The sequence below is a fragment of the Ambystoma mexicanum genome, chromosome 8 (assembly GCF_040938575.1).
Source record: "Ambystoma mexicanum isolate Mex_15411 chromosome 8, UKY_AmexF1_1, whole genome shotgun sequence".
Lineage (NCBI taxonomy): Eukaryota > Metazoa > Chordata > Amphibia > Caudata > Ambystomatidae > Ambystoma > Ambystoma mexicanum.
The window spans coordinates 542,203,663-542,227,255 of NC_090929.1; the positions used below are offsets into that span (position 1 = coordinate 542,203,663).

Below are 23,593 nucleotides of genomic sequence, written 5' to 3' on the forward strand. Positions count from 1 at the left end.
CCAGACTTTCTCAACCAAGCAAATCTCCTGGTTGTTGTACTTGCCACCATTGCTCTGCCGATACTGTCAGCTGAATCAATGCCCGTCTGGAGGGATTCGCACATAGCGTCTTTACCGTCCTGTATGATATTTAGGAACGCCTCCCTTTCTTCTCCCTCCGGGATGCAGTCAGCCGCTGTAGAAGCACACTCCCAAAGTGTATGGCTGAATCTAGCAAGGGTGCAAGTAGCATTAACAGATTTTAACGCCATGCTACATGCCAAAAACACTTTCTTTGCTATAGCATCATATTTCTTATTGTCCCTGTCCTGTGGGACGGTAGGGTAAGCAGTCTTGACGTCAGTAGAAGATGCTGCCTGTACCACCAGACTTTCTGGGGATGGGTGTTTTGACAAAAACTCCGGGTCTGCAGAAGATACCCTGTATTTAGTAGACAGTTTTTTATTTACTGCCCGGATGACATCTGGGGTTTCCCAGTTCGTCATGATTTTCCTCTGAAGAGCTTTATGAAAAGGCACTACAGGATCCTCCTGTGGACCTTTATCAAGAATATCAGTAAGGTCATCTTGTTGGAAAGCCTGTGAAGGTGTTGACCACCCATAAATTCTGTGATCCTGGTCATTAAGGCTCTATAGGGGGTTTCAGCATGCTCCCCCGGGTCTGGTCTAGCGAACTCCACCTCAGGGGAAGTGTCTAACCCACTTGCCTCATGTAAGGAATCATGGAGATCCTTTAACCTGCGTTCTTCTGAGGATAACTCCTCTTGAACTGGGGTTGCAGGTCCCTGAAACTCAAATGTCTTTTCTTGGTCAGATAGTTCTCCCTCTTCCATAATTGAGCACATAGTTCTCAATTGTTCTGAACTCACAAAGGGTGTGAAACCCATCTCCAAGGCAGAGGGTGCCAAACTTGTAATCGGCCTCGAAAACGTTGATGTTGTCGACGCCGAGGTCGAAGCCTTCGGGCGTGGTGTCGAAAACAAAGGCGGAGGCCTCGATAAAATTGGGATTCTGCTTGAGGAAGTCGACAATCTCGACGCCATCGTCATCGAGGACCTGGGGATAGCCACTGGGTGCGCCGCAACCATGACTTTCCTTGGCGTCGACGCCGGTGTCGAAGATGGCGCCGAGTCGACAGACCTGTGTGTCGAAGGTCCCTTCGACAACGGCGTCGAAGACACTGACCTCGGCATCGACGGAACCTTCGTCGACGGAACCTTCGAAGAAGGTTTCGAGGTTATAGCTTTACTCGAGGGTTCGTGACGCGCTCGAGAAGCTTCCTTCGCCGGGTACTGCGACTCGCAGCGTTTTTGACCTTCAGGTCTTTCGACCAGAGCATCGCTCTCGGCAGTCTTCGAGGGGGTCGAGGCCGCTTTCTCGAAGACGCTCATCATATTTTTGCGGAATTCCTCCCATTCAGCCCGGGAACTATGTTTCGTGGGGCAAGGGATTCTCTTAGATGAAACAGAGGAAGAGGAGGACGGAGAAGGGGATCTTCGACGTCTCCTCTTCAAGTGCTTCGATCTCGAGGAGTGACGGGACCCACTCCGAGACCTGGAGCGCGAATGGTGACGAGGAGACGAATGTCTCGACTTCGTCGAGGAAGAAGAAGCTTTTGAAGTCTTACCTTTCTCCAGCTTCCCCCTGCGCTCCTTCAGGGCCTTAGCTGTCATGGACATACAGTCCTCGCACTCCGAACAATGGTGTTCAGCTTCCAAACACCACAGACAAACTCTGTGAGGGTCAGTCAGCGACATCTTTTTCCCACAGTCTCTGCTTTTTTTGAAGCTAGACCGAGGGGTCGTCGGTTCCGACGAGGAAGCCATCGAGTATGGATCGCATATCTCGAGGTAAATAGGATAAATTCTCTACGAAACTGAGCAACGATATTCCGAGGCACTGAGTAAGCGCGGAAAAACAGAACTGAGCAACGGACGCTGCGCGCGGCCTTTATAGGCAGGATGACGTCGACGTCGATACGACGGCTGTCGAGGGACATTGACTCGGCGGACGTCGACGCGCAGCGCCCTCTAGAGAAAAAATTTCCGGGGCCAGCAAAGCTGGAATGAGATATCTAAGATAAGGAATACGTCAGAGGACACAATCCCTTCGAAATTCACATTTGTGTGTTGTAAGCAAAGGACTGAATGGGATATCAAGACAAAGATGAATTCTTTGCATGATGGCTTGGAGTATAAAATGTCCTCATTTTAAATAATATGCTTTGGCGTTTTGTAGCAAGCAAGATGCTTTTGGGATTAACAGTGTCCTGTTGAGGACCACTCGGCCTGGTTACACGTGGAAATTAACTCTATTGCACATTCATTGTAGATTCCTTTATAGCATTTATGAAATTGAACTTCAAGGTCGGGGGCAGAAGAGAACATTAAACACACCTGGAAATGTGGATTCAACAGTTTATACCCTCTGTATAAAGTGGGTTGGACGAAGGCCTAAGTGGGTAAAGGGACAAAAAACAGAAATGGATAGCCTATCCCACTGCTCTATGCAAATGGCAAGCAATAGTATAATTAACAAAACAGTAGCAGAGAACTGTGCCCTAACCTTCTGCACTCTGTGGTGTCCTCCTTGACAAGATCTTCAATGTCTCTCCTAGGGGTTTGCCTTAATCCTTGTGACTAGATACAGATTGAACGTACTCTACAGGAGAAGTATCTAAAACACAAGTGTGAGAGTAAGGCTAACCGTATCAGGATGGAGGATTAATAGAAAAAGAGTACGTTAATATACAAAGAGGACATGGTGACTCAGCACTAGGTTGTATCTCTATTCTAAATCACAAAAGCACTGGGTTGCCTGTGGTCTTCCTTCATTTCACCCAGTCTTATGGCGTTTAAAGTTCCCCAGAATGCTTTAAAATTGGCCTTGAGGAATGACCCTCTTACAGATTAGATTATCCTTGGACCATAGGTTATGCTCCTGGGCTACATTGAAGCGTCCAATACACTGTCTACCAGCCACAAAATATGCCGCCCCCGGCTTTAGGGGATACTCAAAGTGATGACCAGCAAGTATTCTCTTCCACCCCCCGCCTGGGTGAGTCCATGCCAAGCTTGTGGCTTCCCTTTCTCAGGGTCCTGGCATGTGATCCCCAGTAAACTGTCAAAAATCATCCAAACTGGTGGCCTTTGGTTTCCAGCTGGGTCTTCGCTACAGCCCTAAACAAACTCTGATCAAAGGAGAAGAAGACTGCGTGTGGGAGGGCATGGGCCCTGAGGATGCATGAGGGCTCAGGACACCAATCACAGCAGCTGTGCAAATTACCAGAGGAGAGAAGAAGGGAAGGAGAAGTTTAAGAGGAAAGTCTTGAGGAGCTTCCTGAATTTAAGGAAGTTCCGCTGCAGGAGCAGAGAGTGGGGGAGGCTGTTACATAGGAGGGAGCCAGCAGAGGAGAGTGATCCACCACCTACGTTATGTTTAGTAAAACGCTTTATGCACAGAGTTGATGCCAGAGGAACGTAGAGGTCTAGAATAAGATCTCGTTAATGAGGTCTAGTTAATGAGATAAAGTTGAAGATAGTGTGGTCCCCGGGCCCAGACAGCCTTGTGGATGATAGAGGAATTTGAATTTAATCTGTGCAGCAACCGGGATCCAATTTAGGCTTTTTAGGGCAGGAGAGATGCAGCCCCTGGGCTTAAGGCCAAGGATAAATCTTCCTCCCCTATCCTGGATTAACTATGCGGTCGCAGAGTGGAGGAAGGTAGATTCAGGGGGAGGCTATTGCAATAGTCAAGCCTAGAGAGAACCAGGGCTCTAGGTAACATTGAGTCTCTGAGGGAAAGAGAAAATGGAGAATTCATTTAAGAATTCCTTTGCGATGGAGAATCTATAAGATGTACTGAGTTTGTAGAACCAGTGAAAAGATTATTGGCTGCTGTTCGCTATACTAATATTAATTCATCACGTACCAAGCACCAATTAGAAAAGTCATCTAATGCAGTGTCAATATATGAAGAATACAAATCTAAAAGTATTACTGGTAGTGGGAATGACAGAACACGGTAGCAAAATCTCTAGAAGGAAGGTCTGTGTTTGGTTAATTAGTTGCTTTAGCTGTACAGGTGATAACCTCTAAATGGAAATGAGTTCATAAAGTATGAGCAATAGTGGCATGAAAGGTGCAAGTTACAGATTGGAAATGGTTGATTAAAGAAATTGAGCCAACTATTGTTTTCATTTAATGGCAATATGCTGAAATTATTTAAGTGGATCTACTTAAGGCAGATGCATCTCCCGCATGATTACTCAAATCCCCTCTTGGGGGATGATCTCTGTTGCAGACATGCATAAAGCCAGTTATTGAACACTTAATAGTGACATAATTAACCTGTGCTGCATTGGAAAGGATGAGCTCTTTATTTTATTCCACATACCGGTTAATATATTTTAACCATTATTTTGCTTAGCCACAAAGTGGTATTATCTTTATGACAACTTGTCAAAATGATTGTAGGAACATATACCATTATCTGTATATTTATATCAACCATTTGTATTAATAATTGTAGGCCATATATAGTTAACCATAATATTTTCTATAACCATGCCTAGCTGTAATATTGATGTTTTATTGTATCTTTTTATAGTTGTACTATATTTACTTTCTATTTATTTATTACTAGTTTTAAATTTGTATGGCATGCTTTTAGTTCAATCTAATTCAATAATGATGTATTTCCAATATACTGAGTAATCTGTTCAATGTAATACTTGTTTTGTAAAACAACAACGTACACCAATGTTGTTTCAAAGTACCAGGGTTAGGGAGCGAAGAGGGAATAATGCAGTGCATTTAAACAATTGTGGTACAGTACAGAGTAGGGAACATTCCTATTTGACGACCGAGCATAAAAATAAATGGAACACCTTTCAACAATATGGGTTAAAGGGGATCATGGGTGGTTACAAACAGTTGTAGTATCTCACCAAACTTGTTCAGTTGTATGGATAATAACTTGGGTGAGGGGGAGCACAGAGGCTCAGTTCCTCCAATGTATTCATATATGTTGATGATTTAGTAGACACCACAACCAAACTAGAACAAAATAGAGAATATTGAGAGGATAACTGAAAAATTGAGAGCATATTCTGAATATCATAATTAATAAAACTGTGGTAATTCCTACATAGATTAGATCTAATTAAAAATCCTTTCAGATTTTCAGGACATACATTACATTATAACTTAAGAAACTTCAAAGAATGAAGATGTGAAAACAAATTAATGTATTATTGGCCAATTCAATGATTTAAAAATTATGATCCTCCATCAGGTGATTCATTTATTTAGGACTCTGCCAGTTTATGCAACTTCACACTTCCTTAAATCTATCTCAAATTGCTTATTTAAATGTATCTGGCCTTCTTCTAAACCAAGAAGACTCCTAGACAAGCCTCAACCCTCACCTCACCGCCCCCTTTAAATGTGGGTCTATGGGCCATAACACATTTTCAGAAGCAATACTAGGCTGTGCTTGGAAACCCGATATGGAAAGGATGGACTACAATAGTACTCCATTTCTGGGGGTCAAACTAGCAATCTATCCATCTGTCCGTCCATCACCCCCATCATCCGTCGTACTATCCATCACTCTACACATCCATCTCCCTATCCATTTGCCTAACTACCTACTGATCTATAAATCATAATGGTCCTTCATTATATGGTCCCGTTCATGTTTTGGAACTCAATTCCCATGGTCCATAGCCAGCATAGTCAACATTGAAGGACCAAGGGAGTTGTAGACTAAAATATCTGGGTGGGCCACAGAATGAGTAACCATTAAGTAGATGATTGAAAAGGTCAACCATGTAATGGGTGAATGCAATATCTAGTACACTGTTCTCCCAAAGTAAGCTTGCGGAGCAGTCGTACAGCGTTTATTTTGTGCTGACAATGGTTTAGTGGTGTTATGTTTAAAACAGAATAAAACTATCCTCCTTGGAGATGAGCAAGTACGTGGAATACACCCGTTGCCACTTTGGCAGCAGTGCTATCCTTTTATTTTACTGTAGCCAACACATCTGTCTGATGAGATCTGTTCCAATTACCTTGGGAAGACCTTAATCATCACTCAAGGCCCAGGTGTTTATGTTGGACTCATGATGCTACATGTCAATTCTTTGTAAGGGTTGCACCATGCCTGGTGCCACCACCTTATCTTCCTCTGCCACGCAATTTTTTATTCGCTCTTCGGTGCTATGAGCTTCCTGGCCATCGTGTGGTATATCACTGCATAAAGCTGGTCTCTTTGTGAGTAGTGCCTCCTGGTTTTGTTTGCAATTCAGTTGTTTTAAGAAAGGCAGTTTATGCTTAATGTTTTCAGTGGAATCCTGCACATGTTTAACAAACCAGGTATTGTCATCAAATGGCAAGTTGCTGATGTGTGCCTATATTTTGGGTCACACTCTTAACGTAATACCCCTTTAGTATGAGGCATTTAAGTTTGATATGGATTGAGCCTACTGAGCAAATGTTGGCATTTCCTTGCCCTCATCTTCCAGAAGTCATGGAGAAACTCAGTATTTAACAATGGCATTGATCATGATCAGCTAATAGTGCCATTATATCTAATTGTTTAAATGTTGAATCTCCTGCCACACACACGCCTCTGCCCCAAGTATCAATCTTCTTCATGTCCTTACGAGTAGGAGCTCCTCCATAGTTTCAGGATTGAGTAACCTTATTTTTGAAACCATAACTGACAAAATATATTTCTGGGTGCTGCTAACAAAATGTTAGGTTTTAGGATGCTGGCTGGAAGTACTTCACTATCGTTGGAGCTTGATCATTGAAAATATTCAAATTATACCTTTTGAAAAACTAGTAGTAGCAAGAATTTACTAATAACGTATTTGGCTCTATGTTTCCCACAATACATCTTTCTGTAAATGTCTCGTCTAGAAAAAAGTCAGATGCAACTGTTTCTTTTTAAAATAGTGCAGTGAAAGCCATAGATGATCTGGTGATATTTTGATAGGTATGACGTCTATTCATCGCCCCGTTTCTATTTCGCGGCATTCTTTGCTGCTGATTTCTTTACTACAAAAAACCATCGAAAAATATGGGGGGCTAAGGGGGTGCAGTAAAGGGATTTAAGGTGTATGGGGGTGTGGGGAGTAGATTGTAAATAGGTGGGAAGGTGGGTTTGGGGTTAACCCACCCCAACAAAAACAAAACAAAATTTGATTTGTTTTTGCAACACAAAATGCTGCATAAAATAAAACAGGCGATGGAATGACATACTCTTTTGATGAGTTGGAGGTTGCGTGGAAACTATCATTTATTGGTGTCACACACAAAAGTTGGAGTAATGCTCGAGAGTCTAACAGGAAGATTATCTAACAAAAAAAATGATACATCTCAAAATAGCAGTGCAGATGTTTCAGCATAACACTTCAGTAAGAGGGACAGCCAAACCATAGTCCTGTTACTTACAACAGGTTTTGGTCAGGATTGTAGTGCGCTCAATGATTCCCACAAAGCCATTCACAGACCCAGATTGATTCACACAAAATGACTCTTTATTTCCTGAGTGGTTCACGCAAAATGTCACTCACAGTATCTGGAGTTTCTGAGGATCCAAGTACCTGTTGTGGTCAATGGCACCAGCGGGTCCAATTAGGGTTTATAGCTCAATGACTAGGTGACAAACTACTTCTTCCCAGTCTATCCAGGGAAGATACTCATGCTGCAGTCGAGCAAGGGCAGCATGCAAGTCCAAAAGCCCTACATAGTCTGTGGGTTCTTAGGCGCCCATCGCAGGATTTAGTTTCTCAGGGGCCATAGACAGGCTCTGGCTTCTGAGAAGCCCACCAGATGCTTAGATGTCAGAAGAGCCCACCACAGGCATAGGTTTGGTTGTCGCTCGCCCGTTCTTGAATAAGGCCTGCAGTAGGCAGGGTTTCTTTCCTGTCAACCCCAAAATGAAACAATATACAACAGACATGGTTCTTTCTGTTATACTCTTACTGGTCCTATTTTCTCCCTCACATATGCACAGGGTTCTGAAGTCTTTTCTCTTGGACCCAGATACCTAGCTCACAGCAATGCTTAATCCGTCTCTCTTTATCTACCCTGGACTGGATGCCCCAGCAAGTCATGGTCAAGGGCCTTCCCTTGCCAACTCTGACTGGATGCCGTCTCTCAATCCCGGTCTGATTTTTTTCTCTCTACCTCCTTAACACTGGATTGCTCGGTCTACTCCTCCTACCTAGGTCTCTCGCTCACCTACAACACAAACCTCTTCCTCACAACTCAGCTTCTCTACTCTTTCCTTTTCCTGTCTCTCTTGCCTTCTCCTTCCTCGCCCTCCAATATTACCAATCTCTCCTTCAAAAGCCTGCTCATCTCCTGCTCCTTCACATCCCTCTTTCTCCCTCTGTTCCCTCTTCCAACACCAGCATCTCCCTTGCACTCCTCCTCCTAGTTCTTTTTTTCTTCCAACTACAAACCTGTCCTTCTCAAACTGTGAGGATATGGTGCCCTGGTCTCTGCTGCCTCTTGAGATGCTTCTGTCCCTTTAGTTCCTCTCGGCTCTCTTGGACCTACCTCGCGGACAGCTCTGCATGGTGTGCTTACACTACAGCTTCTCCCAACCCAGACTGAGGAAAGAGAGACTCTTTTACACTGCCTGGCCCAGGTGGCTGCTTCCCAATTTGTTGGGGGCAGGAATCTGTTTTCCTGCAGTGGTCCAATTGGGAATGAGGCTTTGTGGCCGAGAGCTCAGCAAGAGAGCTTTAAAAAATCCAGTGCTCATTTTGAATCCATGTCATGCAGCACAAATGTTTTTTTGCTGAGAAAGAGGTCTACATCTCTTCCTAGTTTGCCAACTTCTTTGCAGGTGGAGTGGTTAAGCCTGGGATCTTTCTATGCCCTGGGGCTTTCTTTCTCCCCTTATTCTTGGGAATTTTCAGTTGGCGTTTGTAGAGTAGTTTTAACTGGGAGTGCATGTTCGCCTGTGCGAGCCCTGCTGAATGACAGGAGGGAGGTTTTCCACTGTACGGATCTGAGTCATTGAGGTGGAGGTACTGTTTGTGCATGGAGAGAGTGTTTGTGATGCATTCTGTCCCCTCTCGGTACGGTGTTTGGTGTACCTTGCCTTTGCTCTATAGGAAACTTGACTGGTGGTTTCATTTAAAACCATGACATAGCTTCCTGCTGGATTTGTGTTTGTGAGGAGGGGAGCATCTCTTGCCACCTAATGAGGCCTTGGGACGTCCTGTCTGAGAAAGTTCTCATTTCAGACCTTCTCCTGCCTGGTCGTATTTTGGCTTCTACCCCCTGGCACCAGAAGTAGGGTTTACATTTACAGCAATGGGTGGATCTTAGTGGGATATTGTACTTATTTGGTGGTGGTGCGATACCTTACTGCACCTTCCTGGATCGCGGGACAATTTTGAGGATTCTGGGGAAGCCACCTATGTTCGTCTGCCAGATCTTCCAGAGTGGACTGTCCAATGTTACATCGCCATAGGCAGTAAATAATTGTCATACCTCTATGCCATATGATGGTCCAAATTGTCCCCTACAGCCTTGTTCTCCAACATTTATGTTAGCAAGAGCTACTTGCATTTGAGGACCAAAAGGTGGGAGCTACTTGCGAGAGGAAGTGGGCTGGTCAATGTCCAGGAGCAGGGTAATTTGCACCCAGATTTATTTTGGTGGTTCATTTACTCTAATACAGAAAAGAAAAAAACAAATATGTATTCACAATGTTATTAAGAACTTCAAATGCTTCTCATTTTCGGTGGCTGGTGAATTTCTGCAGAGTGAAGGAGACTAAACAAAACAATGAGGACGTCAGGGGATTCTCAGAGAAACTTCTTTAAATAACAGTCAAAATTGTCCAAGTTACAGCACTTTGTGAAAAACCAGGCAAAAAGCTACAAAGTTTGCAATCGGTTTTCTATGGTAGCAAAAAAATAGATGCAAGTCACCAATAGCACACAGGAGAATTTTTCAATGCATTTTCATGATGCCCTTGCCGACACCATATGCCAGTATGTACATTATGTTCATGCTGGCTGAGCCCATACATGTCCATGCAGGCTGCACCACTATATGACAGATAAAAGAACTCCCAGCCAGTATAAAATGCTATCTTATAGTAAGAAAGTATACTGAGACTGGCACCACTAATGTAGGACAGTGTAGCTATGTAATAACACTTATGTTTGCTTTTTCCTTGATGCACAGTAAAGTAACTTTCTGTAAAAAATGCCATGTCCCCAGCAGCCACCACAAGGTCGGTGTGCTGGGGAATGGAAGGGCCCAACCCTAAATTCAGCAGACCCACTACCCCTTCGCACACATACACACACACGGCCAAAAACAACAATTTTATCTGCAAATTCACACATCATTCAAACAACTCCTTGCATGCACGCATACATAAAATAAACACACCAACAGAGAGGACTTGACACATGCACAAATCATATAAAAACCCAACCCCACACTATATGAATGGATGGCGACTTGTTCCTCATTTGGCGATTAGAAAGGAGGCAGTCTCCCAGAGAAAAAAAAACAGAAGAGTGGGCAGGAGTGCCGACTCTCCCGGCAAGAATGGAACCATGCATTCCTACGCATGCACAATGGGATACGCATGTCTTGTACATAAAGCTCTTTGTGAGAAACCTGAGGGTATGCTCACACCAACTCCCGTTGAATCCTCTTCTCAGGTGGCCAGGGAAAGGCAATTGCTTTTAGATCCTGACAGTCTGGGTTGAGAAGCAAGGTAGGATCAAATGGGTGGAGGGTCCATGGGGATAGGGAGGAGGGTATCCACAGTTGAGACATAGTACCCCCCCATTCCTTTATGACAACCAACCTAACACTCCCCCGGCCTTTATGGTCCATTGCAAAACATCTCTCCTCGTTTCCCGCTTTACACCTACTATAGTACTGGGACGAGGAAGAGGCGACTAGGAGTAGTGAACACTAGTAAGTCATTTCAATACTCCTGTACTGAGACAAGGAAGAGGCCTGCAGAGTGTTGTAAAGGTCAGGCATGTCCCACATTCTCCTCTAATTGCAACCAGGCAATTACAATTTGGAACTCACACCTGCAACCTATCAAGTGGTTGCAGGTGTATAAGAAGGGCGGAGAACAGCAGGGAATCATGTACATGAGGAGGCAGCTGAGGTGGGTCCTGCAGGAGAGCCAGGACACCAGCAGATGACCGCAAGGAACTTTGGAGCCCAGGGCCAGGCGGGCCACGAGCAGGCCACAGGTGGGCGAGCCTCAATGGTCAGAGGTACGCAGCAGGAGCTGCGAACACAGAAGAAAGAAGAAAAGTGACTGACAGTGTCCGTGAACCGAAAGCGCAGCTGCCAGAGGGATATGGAGAGAAGCTGAAGTGCAAGCAAAACGTGCTGTCAAAGGAAAATGTGCAGGAGGAGGCGAAACCAAAAGAACAGCTGCCCGGAAGAGTCGCCAGGGGCTGCTGGGTGTAGAGGGAAAAATCACTCGAGCCGGGGCGCTCCTGGGGACTGTGGGGAAACCAAAATGGATGCTGAATGAATGAAAAGCATGTGCACGTTTAAAACAAACCCAAAACAACGGGTTGAGAGAACATTAAGGACAATATAACCCGAGAGCTGCAGAGTAAAAGATCACAGGTATTGAATGACAAACTAAATGAAAGCTTTTGGGCAAAGCTATGACCTCATGACAAATGTGTCTAAAATGCAGATATTGCCTATTTGAAAGCAAAGCTCGGACCATACGAAACTCAGAAGAAAGCAGGTATGGAAAATTGTGGGAGAGCATGAATACAAAATGGTGAAGGAACAAAACCACCACGAAGTGGACTTTATGCAAAGATACAGTCTGGCAAGGGCAAAGACTGGCAAAGGATTTGTGACACATTGTGGCAAAGCCAAGAGGCTGACAAGGAGAAACCAAGTGAGTGTGAGCCTTCACACAAGTACAAATACAGAAAAACCGGTGTGGGCTAGAGAGCCTAGGGTTCTTTTTTGTATTTTTATTGTGTACTAGTCATAATTTTGACTTTTTATAATCGCAACATCAGTCATTACAAGTGAAAATACAATATGTTAGCTTATTACAAAATAATTCATAGGATATGACCATGCCTATTAAACAATTAAACAATTAACTCTACCTATAAACCTCCTTCTGTACAGTACCTATATCATCTAAAACTTGAATTATATGAAATGCAACGCATTTAATAGCTACAGAAGCTCCAAGGATAAGAAAACTTCAAACCTGGCAGATAGTGTTAGCCAGAACTCTATGTTAAGCCAGTCGATGTTATGTACAAATCATGCAAAATATCTGCACCTCTGGGCCTCTGTGGATTTACATGTGATCAGTAAGTGACGTAGATCTTGTCATACTCCTTCTCCACAGAGATCACAATTTCCCTTGTGAGGGTCTAATGTCTAATTTTAAACAAATTCTTTGTAATTCTTTGGTGTTCATCGAATTTAAATGTAACCTCAAGAGTTCAGCTCTCCATCTGGGGTTTGAAAATCTCATATATATGGTAGAACGTAACTTCTTGGTTTATCACTAAAAACAACATTTAAAAAAAACTTTTCAGAGAAAAAATTCAATCCATCCTTAACAGTGAGCGTTTAACCTCATCTGGGTTATCCATCAAGTTTATCTCCATTTCATTACATGTTGCCAAAAAATCTTCAGCATCCTGTTTTTAGATCGAGAAATACTCACACCACTCTAGATTCATCAAACCTCTTATATCTTCATGAAGAGAGTTCTTCCGAGGCAGAATCACAGCTCTATACAGTGTCAATAGTTTCCAATTCAGAAAGGCACAAAGATTACAAGCCCAATTCATACCGTAATCGAACAATCGGTAAAGACAGGGGGAGGGATAAATACGAGCCCAATCTAATTTGCGTGCGTGGCAGTTTATTTCCATTCCATAAAGAATGCTAGGAATTACTTTCCCCTTATAAAATTTAATCAAAGGAAGCAATGAGAAATGGCAATATGTTTTAAAGAGTTTTTTCATTTGACTTGTATATTGGGATATGTTGCTCTCCATTTCGACCTAAAGATCTTTTAGCGAAGGGGAGGCTTTGAGTTGGAAACCCAGGTATTTAACCTTTAACACTGGAAGTGTTTGCTTACCCAATTTCCAGGTGAATCAAGGCTTTTTCCTCAGTGGATCATCAAAGATCACTATGTTTGATTTTTTGGGATTTACTTATAAATCATGCTCATTGGCATACTTTTCCACAGCTGTAATCAAGCGTTGAAGGCCTATGCGAGTATAGTCTAGTAAGACTATATCATCCGCATAGGCCAGATCATTAATTTGGCTTTTGCCAATTCTGCGACTGGCTAGAGCATGTGGAGAGAGAAATTCTACAAGGTTAGCGAGATACAAATTAAAGAGGCAAGGAGCTAGTATGCAACCCTGCCTCACACCTATATCAGTAGAGATTGGAGAGGAGAGTTGACCTTGCATATGTAGCCTCAATTGTATACTGGTCTGATCATTCAGATTTATTATTATAGCCAAGAGACCCTCTGGTATGCCCCATTCTTTTTAAGCTTTTACAACAGTCTGTCTCGTTCACCGTGTCAAAGGCTTTTAACAAATCGATCATGGATGTATAAATGGGTTTTGTTTCTCCCTTTCTTTTTTAGCAATGATGACACTCAATACGAACCCACGTAGCATTGTCGAGTGTCCTTCGTGAAATGCATTTTGCAGCTTCAATAAAAAACCTTTGGATTCGGCCCAGTGCTCTAACTCTTTTAGAATAAAGCCAGGGAATATTTTCTTCTACGAGTCTCTAACAAGGCGATAGTTGAGTGGATCTGCCCCATCGCCCTTTCTATAAATGGGGATAACAATTGCCCGACTCAAAAATATATGACATGCATTAATTACCATAATAGCATTTCTGATGATTGTATCTGCTTAGATTCACAGGCTGTCCATATAGTCCGAAATCGAGTGGTAATCGCAGAGTACTGCATCTCGTCTTTGAGGATCAAAAGGGGACGTCGAGATGGGGATGCTTGGAACAGTATCCCCAATGTGACGTGTAGTGTACCCAGTGCTTTAAGTGGGGTAAGAAATTGAGGGGGGCCCTCGCTTGGGGGCGTGGCTTTCATTGAGGTCGTGGCCTAAAAGTGCACAAATCATAGTAAGGTGCGCAAACAAATATATAAATGTATGTGAGCATTTATATGTTTGTATGTGTACTACTATGGTGTGTGTACTTTTCAAGCCATATTTTATAAACATAGCAATGTTACATATTTCTATGTTTATAAAAGGTGGTTTGAAAAGTGCACAAATCATAGTAAGTTACGCACACTTGTGTGCTTACCTTACTATGGTTTGTGTACTTTTCAAGCCACCTTTTATAAACATAGATATTTGTAACATATTTCTATGTTTCTAAAAGATGGCTTGACACGTAAACAATTCAAGGCATCTTTTATAAAGCGTTGATGACGGACAAAACAAACCGCAAGGTGGCTTTGTCCGTCGACAAAGCTTTATAAAAGATGCCTTGAATTGTGCACGTTTCAAGCCGTCTTTTATAAACATAGAAATATTTCTACCTTTATAAAAGATGGCTTGAAACGTACACAGTTCAAGGCATCTTTTATAAAGCTTTGCCGACGGAGAAAGGCACCTCGGACTCTGTGATCTATCTGCCATCACTGAGCCCGAGGTGTGTTTCACCCTCTGCGAACCCGCGGGCTCCGTGATTTAATCTGCATATTAGATCAAGGAGCCCGCGGGGGTCAGTGACCTGGGGAGGGAAAACAAAGGGACAGTAACTTCCTCTGATGACCCTGATGAGGGGTCATCAGAGGGAGTTACACTAACTGACAGAAGTGCCGCCAGCCTCAGCGTCGCTGTGGCTGGCTGGCACTTCTGTCAGCTTGGCCAACATAATGACGGGCGTATCTCCCGTCGCGGCTGCGGCGGGATAATGCATCCCGCCAATGTTGTGTGGGACGGGGGGCCCCGGCTGGGCCCCGGCCCACTTAAAGCGCTGAGTGTACCCAAAAAGAAAGGGTGGGCACATGTGAATCTAAGCAGATACAATCATCAGAAATGCTATTACGGTAAGTAATGCATGTCTTCTGATGCTTGTGAATCTGCTTAGAATCACATGCTGTGCATAGACTAGCGAGCAGTACCCAGAGATGGTGGTGGGGTGTGTGAAGGAACAGTAGTAAAGAGATGTCTTAGTACCGCTTGCCCCACCTGAGAATCAGATCTAGAGTGAGTATCTAAGCAGCAGTGTTTTGTAAAGGTGTGAACAGAACTCCAGGTTGCTGCCTTACAAATGGACTTGAGAGGAACATTTGCAATGAATGCTATGGAAGCCCCAGTGCCCCGAGTAGAGTGCTCTAGGCATCAGGGCAGATATCTCTTTGCAAGAGTGTAGCATAGTGTGATGCAGTTTACAATCCACTTTCGAAATGGCTGATTTAGAGACAGGGTCCCCTTCTCTGCCAGCTGCCACTGAAACGAACAACTCTTGTTTTCCTTAGTGGTTTAGTCTTTTCCAGATAATATACAATGCTCTCTTCACATCAACTGTGTGGAGGCCTCTTTTTGCCACATTAGTGGGGTTCTGGAAGAAGGTGGGTAATTCTATTGACTGGTTCACATGGAATTTAGAAATGAATTTAGGCAGAACCACCTTATCTTCGAGAATATTTTTGAGCACACTATTCCTTTAAAGCACCCACTTAAAAGACTGCCTTCCTGGTAACAGTCACCTCAATAAGAAGAATTGGGGAACTGCAGGCCCTTTCAGTTCTATACCCATTTGTCACCCCTCTGGCATCCCTCTCGTTTAGACACCTGAATCTCACAGTTTTCTAAAAAGGTAAATCCCTGCAACCAACCAGTAGAGCATGCACAGACAACAGTGAAGAGTTACTTGCTGCAAGGAGAATAGGGTGTCTTTGGGACAATCTAACCGAGAGGCTTACGGCCTCGTCGCAGGCTTATCACGAGAAACAAAATAAGGGCATCGGCATGGACATATATCCAGAAAAAGTATGGCAAACCAGTCAGGAAAACGCAAAATGTTCACAGCATCTTGCCCGAGGTACAGTTGAGGATTCTCAGCCTCACATTTACCTACTGGTAACAAAATATTTAACACTTGCATTTATCAAATGCTTATATAGAAAAAAATGAATCGACTCTTAGTTCAGAAACCAATCTTTTCCAAATAGCAGTTACAATATTGTCAACGTATTCTTTTCTGGCTTAAGTGCTGTAATTACAGACTTTACTGATTTTAAAACGAGGAATAACAAACACGGAAACAGAAAGGCACAGAAGTAATTTCTATCGCTTTTATTAGGTATGCTTATAAAGTTTGGAATTCTAGTTAGGAAAACCGAACTAGCCAGCATCCACCAAATACTTGGTAGACTAGTCATTTTTTGGCAGAATAGAAACTATGCTATTCCATAGTGTCCATTTACAGGATTCTCTCGAGGCACACGGGACAAAACCTTATTGGAGCATTTTCAAAAAACAAAGAACAATTCTATTCCATATGAATCTGAAAATTGACAAAAATTATAAACCTTATGCTGTTTCTCCGAAGAAAACACCGGAAAACATAACACTGCCACCAAAGCTTAATTTTGTCTTTGAACCTCTTGTCTGTGAAGTTATCTACTGTTTTCATGTTTCCTAATATCTGTTGATTCCTGGATAGAAAGCAATTACAAACATCTGAGGATGCTACAGAAACATGGACCGTTGTGGGGTTTCAATAAATGTCAGGAGTATCAAAGGCTATCAATGAACAGCAGAATAATGCAAATGTGAATCTGACACACATTTATAGTGCATCATATTTATGCTAGTGGACCAGTCTGAAGCTGCTGGTTTCTCATGCATGCTGTCGCTTCACTCAGGTGTCTGCCCCAACCCTACTGCATGATAAATGGTCAAATAGATTGCAAACATCTAGGAGAGTGTATATAGACACAGCCCCTTGAATTAAAGGCCATCAATAAACAGTAGGATAATGCAAATGTGAATGTGACACAGCTTTACACTGTATCATATCTATGCTAGTGGACAGGCCTGAAGCTGCTGGTTTATCATGCATGCTGTGGCTTCACTGCAGAGGGATTCTTCAGGTGTCTGCCCCAACCCTTAGCAGCATAAATGGTCAAATAGAAAACCAGCCAAGGTGAGATCTACACTGCTTCCGGGAGCACCAACGTTTATTCCCTATGAAGTATGCTCTACCAACCATTGAATTTCACATAAGATTGTCTTTGAAAGGGTCAGTATTTTTTTAACTTTGTGGTCCGAATACATTTTACTTCATGACAAATTATATACATAAAGTACAACAAAACAGCCATAATTCATTGGACAGCTCCAAAGAAATATATTTATTTTAAAAAATTGAATTAATTTGGATAAAGAGACAAAGCCCTCATGTTCGGGTGTCTTAATAGATAAGCTGCAATGATCGTCATAGTAAGCAGGTTACAGGGCAGCAAAAGGGGATGGCCCTGACACACAAACAGTACAGATCTATTGTATGCATATACAGTAATACAATCGTACAGGTTAAGGTCAAAGTAAGGAGACATTTGATTACCATTCTTAATATGCCCAGAATGTTTAAACAATTATGATCAACGAATTCTATATTGAGAATTAATTGACGAATGTGCTACTTAATGCCATGTAAGGAAGAACTGATTGTAGATTGCTTTGCTGTGCATAGAGCATCAACTTGACCAATGGCTTACTGACACCCCTTTGCATAATTTAGGTTTGTGCACTAGAGAGGCAGCCCGAGAAGGAAACGTGAACACACAAATTAGCGGATGCTTTGCTGGTGCTTACCCTCATAACATTGTCGACAGTAAACCCAGTGTTTTCAGTCCCCAAATCAACCACAAGACGCTCAACTATCTCCACCTGACTCAGTGTCAGACGAAGTGGGGACGTTGGTTTCAGCGGCTGCACCAGTTGTGCGGGAATCATTTGCAGAGGCTTTACTTCTTTAAACTGTGCCATCTCCTAAAAAGGTAGAAAAAGAGATTGTAAAGTTAACTCTACCAGTCTTGGCCACGTAGATTTTAAGCCATTCAGTTTTGGACCAAAACCAGCAACACTTTGAAATGTAAATTTAGCAAATAAACAAGAAACCATAAATAGTTAGAAAGCGGATTGAACGCCAATTATTAGGCACAGGTGGTCACAGTCCTTTGCAATAAACTAACCAAAATGTCTTTAAAATGCAATAAAATCATGTATTTTTAGGTATGCCGTGCATGGCAACAATGTTGAAACATGTAATTGAGACACAATTTACAATAATTTGTAGAATGCAACATTGACGGGAAGACTCTGGTATTTTAAAGGTTTCAAATATATCTTTGATATGTACATGATTCGAATAGCATGCTATCGGAGCTCATTTCCAAGTCGTATGTGTGGCTTACATAGAAAAGTATTACTTTAATGCGACAAGTAGTTTGTTAGTGCTGGATTATATGGAACAGTTGCACTGGGTGAAACCCAACATTATATAAGGCAGCCTGAGATATCCGTTTGAAATCCTGTGCAACATTTCTTTTAGTACAATCTAGTTGTGACCTCACTACTCTACTATAATCGAAAAATTATAGCACTGCTCAATCGTAATACTTTATTATAGTTGGGTCGCAACTTCTCAATAACTGCTTCTCTACTCAGAGACTGCATAGAGCAGAATTATAACTGCCAATGGAGGATTTAATGAAAGCTGTTACTAACTTTATAGATTACTTTATTCTAAAATTGTTTTTATTGACACTTTACAACCATTACTTGATAAGGAAATGCTTAGGTCACTTCAAGCTTTATTTCATATTTTACTTCATAAAAGCAATAAAATATCAGTGATAAAGATATTTGTGCAAGATAAATACAATACGTTAAAAACACAGTTCATATGATCGTTTCATCGCAAAAGAATATATAAAATATCCTGTTCTAGGCAGAGCAAAACTGAATAAATTCATTTATTAAATAAAAAGATTCAGCTTTTCATCCAATAACATGTTTAAATATTGACTATCAACTTTAAAAAAACATGTAAGATACATTCCAGACAAGTTTACAGCTAGATATATACTTTGTCCTCATTGCCCAAGCTCGATGTATGCATTTGGAAACAGTATAGAGAACAAATTAGCAGAGAGTAGATTTGCACAGAATAATCGTGTCGGATGGATGACATATCGTTAGCTTGATTAATACTGGCTTTAGATAAAGTGCTCTCAGATCTTTGTAAAAAGGACAGAGGAAAATAAATGGTAGAATGTCCACTTAGCTGTCATAGCATAGATGGCACATATAAGAATCAACCATGCGCCACGCTTGCAGGAGCACAGTAGGGGGTAAGGTACCTAGGCAAAATCTTGTGTAAAATTACTGTGCTTAGGGTGGTGTAAAATGACCGTGCTTAGGGTGGGTTAATAAGATCTAGGTAGTTTTGATATCCACCAGTGTGTTTGCTAATCCAATCACCTCAATGGACAAACTGCAAAGCGCATGGACACTGTCTTCGAGAGTGATAGCATGTGCCTGATATAGAAGTGCCTTTGTATTGCTGTTGATTGCTTGGGGAGTGTGTCATCAGTCCTCCTCGCCCAGGGATGTGAGCAGTGACTTGATGTGTTTGCACCATGGAAGACCTGATGCATCACTTTGTGCTAACAAGTCCACTATCGCCTTCCTGTATGTACCGAGTAACGAACAGGGGAGAATGCCACTATATCTGAGATATGTTTTTGATTCGTCTCACGGTGCAATGTCACATTTTTGTGGCTTTGAGGAAGGTTCAATGCCGTTTTTAGAAACTTATTTACGACTACTTCCAACCTTTTTTTTTACGCATACCCACATTTCTGCACCATACACTGTTGCTGACCTTGATTGCAAATTATATATTTGCAAAGCTGGTCATAAGGCACCATTTCCATGTGTGTGGGCGAAATTCCACACTGCATTGTTGGCTCTTTCCAGTGTGAGTAATGATTTCTCTAGTTGGCCTAGCTAACTACCATTGCTCATGAATCGAACCCAGTTACTCAAAGCTATCTACTTGTCCTATTGGGTGTCTTTCAATTTCTATATGAACCTGTTTTTTTTTCTTGAGTGGCGGCCAAAAGACTGTAGATTTGGTCTTGCCATACTTGATTCTTAACCCATTCTGAATATATCCTATACTGGAAGATGAGACTAATTTTCTTAGGCCAATCAGGGTCAATGATGTTTATATTGCTTCACCTGCGAATTAAACGATCGGAACCTTATTTGTAGTGCCAATAATTTGGTGATTAGCCAGTTTATGAAAATGTATAACAGGGAAGGGAACACAGCCCTGACTTACCCCAGTCCTACAGTAAAGAAAGTAGTTATGTCACCACAGAGGTTCCCGCAAACTACCTTGTTGTTGAGGATCTTAATGGCTTAGAGCAGTTGAATAAGAAATTCTGTTTCATGAAGGGCATATGTGACGATTTTCCAGATGAAGTCACTTCTCTCCATAGGGGAGCCCTTTGCCATGAGACTAGGGAGTTCAGGCTGTTAACCAATAGTCCCCCTAGGGGTGGTAGCATGCGGGAGGATCTCATGGGGAGGGACTTCCCTCTTGGGGACAAGGACATACATCTGGGACACAGCCTCTTTATCTCCCAACCCCACAGGGTAAAAACAACACCCAACCCTTCCTTACCTATGCTAAAGTCTTAGACCATGTGTTACTGTAATGTGTTAGATAGTCTCACTATGATAGGTACTGGAATGAAGAAGAACCTAAGAATGCCACTGCCAAGCATGAAGAGTGTTCGACCAACTGTCTTCAAACAAACTGACGTTACGCTGGGGCAGTTCCAGCTACTTAAGCTAAACATTAAAGAAGGAAAAGTAGAGCAACATCCGGAAGAAGTCGGTCAAAAAGCCTGCAAGTTGGATATAGGGTGTTCGAACATTGTATCAAAGCAGCATTGTGGAGTGACGAGAAGGCCCTGTGGGACACCAGGAACGCGTTTTGTCCGGTGGCTGGGAGTCAACAACCCTGAAGTTGAGTCAGTGTGGTGCTGGCATGACCTGTGGTAGGTGGACCGTGCAGTCCAAAAACTACGACCAGACCAACAACACTAGCCTACTGTGAAGCTGCATAGGCGGTTGCATGGGAAGTACGAGGAACTGTGGTGTTTGGTCCAAAACTTGCACCCAGAATGCCAGCAGTAATGGCCCGAAGAAGATCAGAAGAAGAAAAAGAAAGAACTAACCCGTGACTCCTGGTGAAACCGGTGAAGAGTTCCCAGAGAGAAGGTAACGGGAACGGTAGTAAGTCTGGGAGGGGACGGAGCAAACTTGAGAAGGCGAAACCAGAAGACGAGAGAAGGAGATCATTTTGTGAGGCAACTCCCTGGTCAGTTTCATAAGTCTGTGCTATTGAAAAGTCAAGAAGGGCTCGGGGATCCTCTTCCTTGTCCCGGTGGGGCAAGTTGAAGGGCAGTGTTCAAGTAGAGAGAACACTAAATATGTAGAGCAAACTTAAAGAATTGATGAAGAATATAAAATTGAAGTAAATCAAGAAAACAGTGAAGAGTCAAGGAGAGCTTGGGGGAGTGTCTCCTTCGTCCCGGTGGGAGCAAGTTGAAAGACTGTGTTCAAGTCAAGAAAAGCCTGCTAAAAGCTAGTTGTAAACTAGGAGAAGGGAGCCATTCTCCTAGTCCCGTGATATTTGTGGAACTTTGTGAAACACAAACTGTGAGAGACTTACACCCAGGAGTAGAGAGTCATTCTCCTGGGTTAGAATAAGAACTCTTCTGTTAGCTTAGTGATTTGTGTTTAAGTGATATGAATAGAGTAGGAGTTTTGACTAGGACAGTACCTATACTTTAGACATCACAGACTTCCTGACAGAGCAGAGTTTTAATTTTATTGAGGTAGGGAAACCCCCTCTAGCTTCATGGATAAATAGGATTGCATTTATTTTGGTTAATAAAAGTTTGTAGTAACACACATGCCTTAATTTGGTCAGACCCTTCGTTCGAGGTCACCACACATCCCATAGTTTGGTCCATGGGACTCCATCAAAAGCACATTTTTGGTTGATAAAAATTATGTATAGATTCATATTTCTCAGGGAGACCTATTTTTGTAATAGTAAGAACAACCTAAACGACTGATCAATAGCGCTTAGTCCAGGCAGAACGCCGGTCTGTAAATGACTACTCTATTGTCATATAACCATTTCTCCAAATGGAAGAGCAGACAAAGATTTTGGCAACAGCAACAAACAGGTAAATTGGTCTGTAGTTGGCGGGATCTTCACGGCTCCCTTTTTTATATGCTGCCACTATAGTTGCTGTCATCCAGGAGCAGGAAACTACACCCGATTCAAGGACTGCATTAAAGACGCAGTAAAGAACCAGTGCCCAAACTCCAGGTTGCACTTTTAGAATGTCCTCTGAAAACATATCGGGCCAGAAGCTGTTTATACTGGGGTGCTTATTTTGTTTAGCACAGGAGATCAAGAATCCTTCTGCATGCTATCACTAATTGTAAACTACAAAACGTTTTTTAAATACTTTGCATGAAAAAGCAGGCTATATATTCATTTTTTTCTTCAACCAAATATATTCTACTTTGATTATATTCATCAACAACTGGAAGATCTCTCAGAGTAAGCAAGAGACCAGGGTTGTCATTTTCTGAACCCCAGGATCATATAAAAGCAAAATATAAAAGCAAAATGTATAAGTAAGCCATTTCATCTTTGCTTTTACCAACTGATGGATTTTGATTCTTTATGAAAGCAGCGTGAGGGCATGGAACAGGATATACATTGGGAGTTGGTAGGTTAAGTCAGCAGGGTAGAAAATATGGGGAAGATGGCCTAGGGAGGGTCCCCATCTTGACTACTGCTCTGTTCACAGTCATACCCTATGCTTCTCACCTTGCCATTCTTCGCTAGGTCTTTCACTCACCTGTATGCCTTCTTTTCACTCTTCCAGCTTGTACCTCTATTACTCCCTCCCTTCTCTCAATTTCTTAGCAACCCTTTTACACCCGCCTCCTTTTCCATTACCTATACATTCTTTATAAGAGTACTCATGGTCTCTGCCTGCCCTGCGGCTCTTCCTTGTTCTCCTCATCAACCTTTGCGTCCACTTTGCTCTCAGTCACAATATCTTCTAACTGTGCAAACCCCCAAGCCCCTTGCATCCAATCCCGCTTCAGCTCCTTTTTCTCTTCCTGCTCCAAAACTTTGGAACAATTTGACTTTTTCTGTAAGGTGCTGCCCATCCTTTGCCATCTTCCACACAAGTTTCAAATTCCATCATCATTCCACTCTCTATTAATCACAATAAAATACAAATGCATGGTTTGTTCGCACATATTCTATGGACTTTGCTGTGTTCATATTTTATTTTCATGTGCAACATATGAGGTAGATTAGGAGGAATTGCATACGTTGAATATTCAAGTTGATGACTGTAGAAAAAGAATCGTCCATCATGTTCAGTGTAAGGCAGTATGT

The 23,593-nt window shown here is 42.4% G+C and overlaps 1 protein-coding gene across 1 annotated transcript in view; it reads right to left on the reverse strand.

Moving 5' to 3' along the window:
• CEP104 (centrosomal protein 104) overlaps positions 1–23,593 on the reverse strand; it is an 846,942-nt gene that overhangs the window by 311,022 nt on the left and 512,327 nt on the right. The window contains exon 13 of the mRNA XM_069610252.1: positions 17,893–18,069. Coding sequence (XP_069466353.1) covers positions 17,893–18,069 — 177 coding nt within the window. The remainder of the gene's footprint in view (positions 1–17,892; positions 18,070–23,593) is intronic.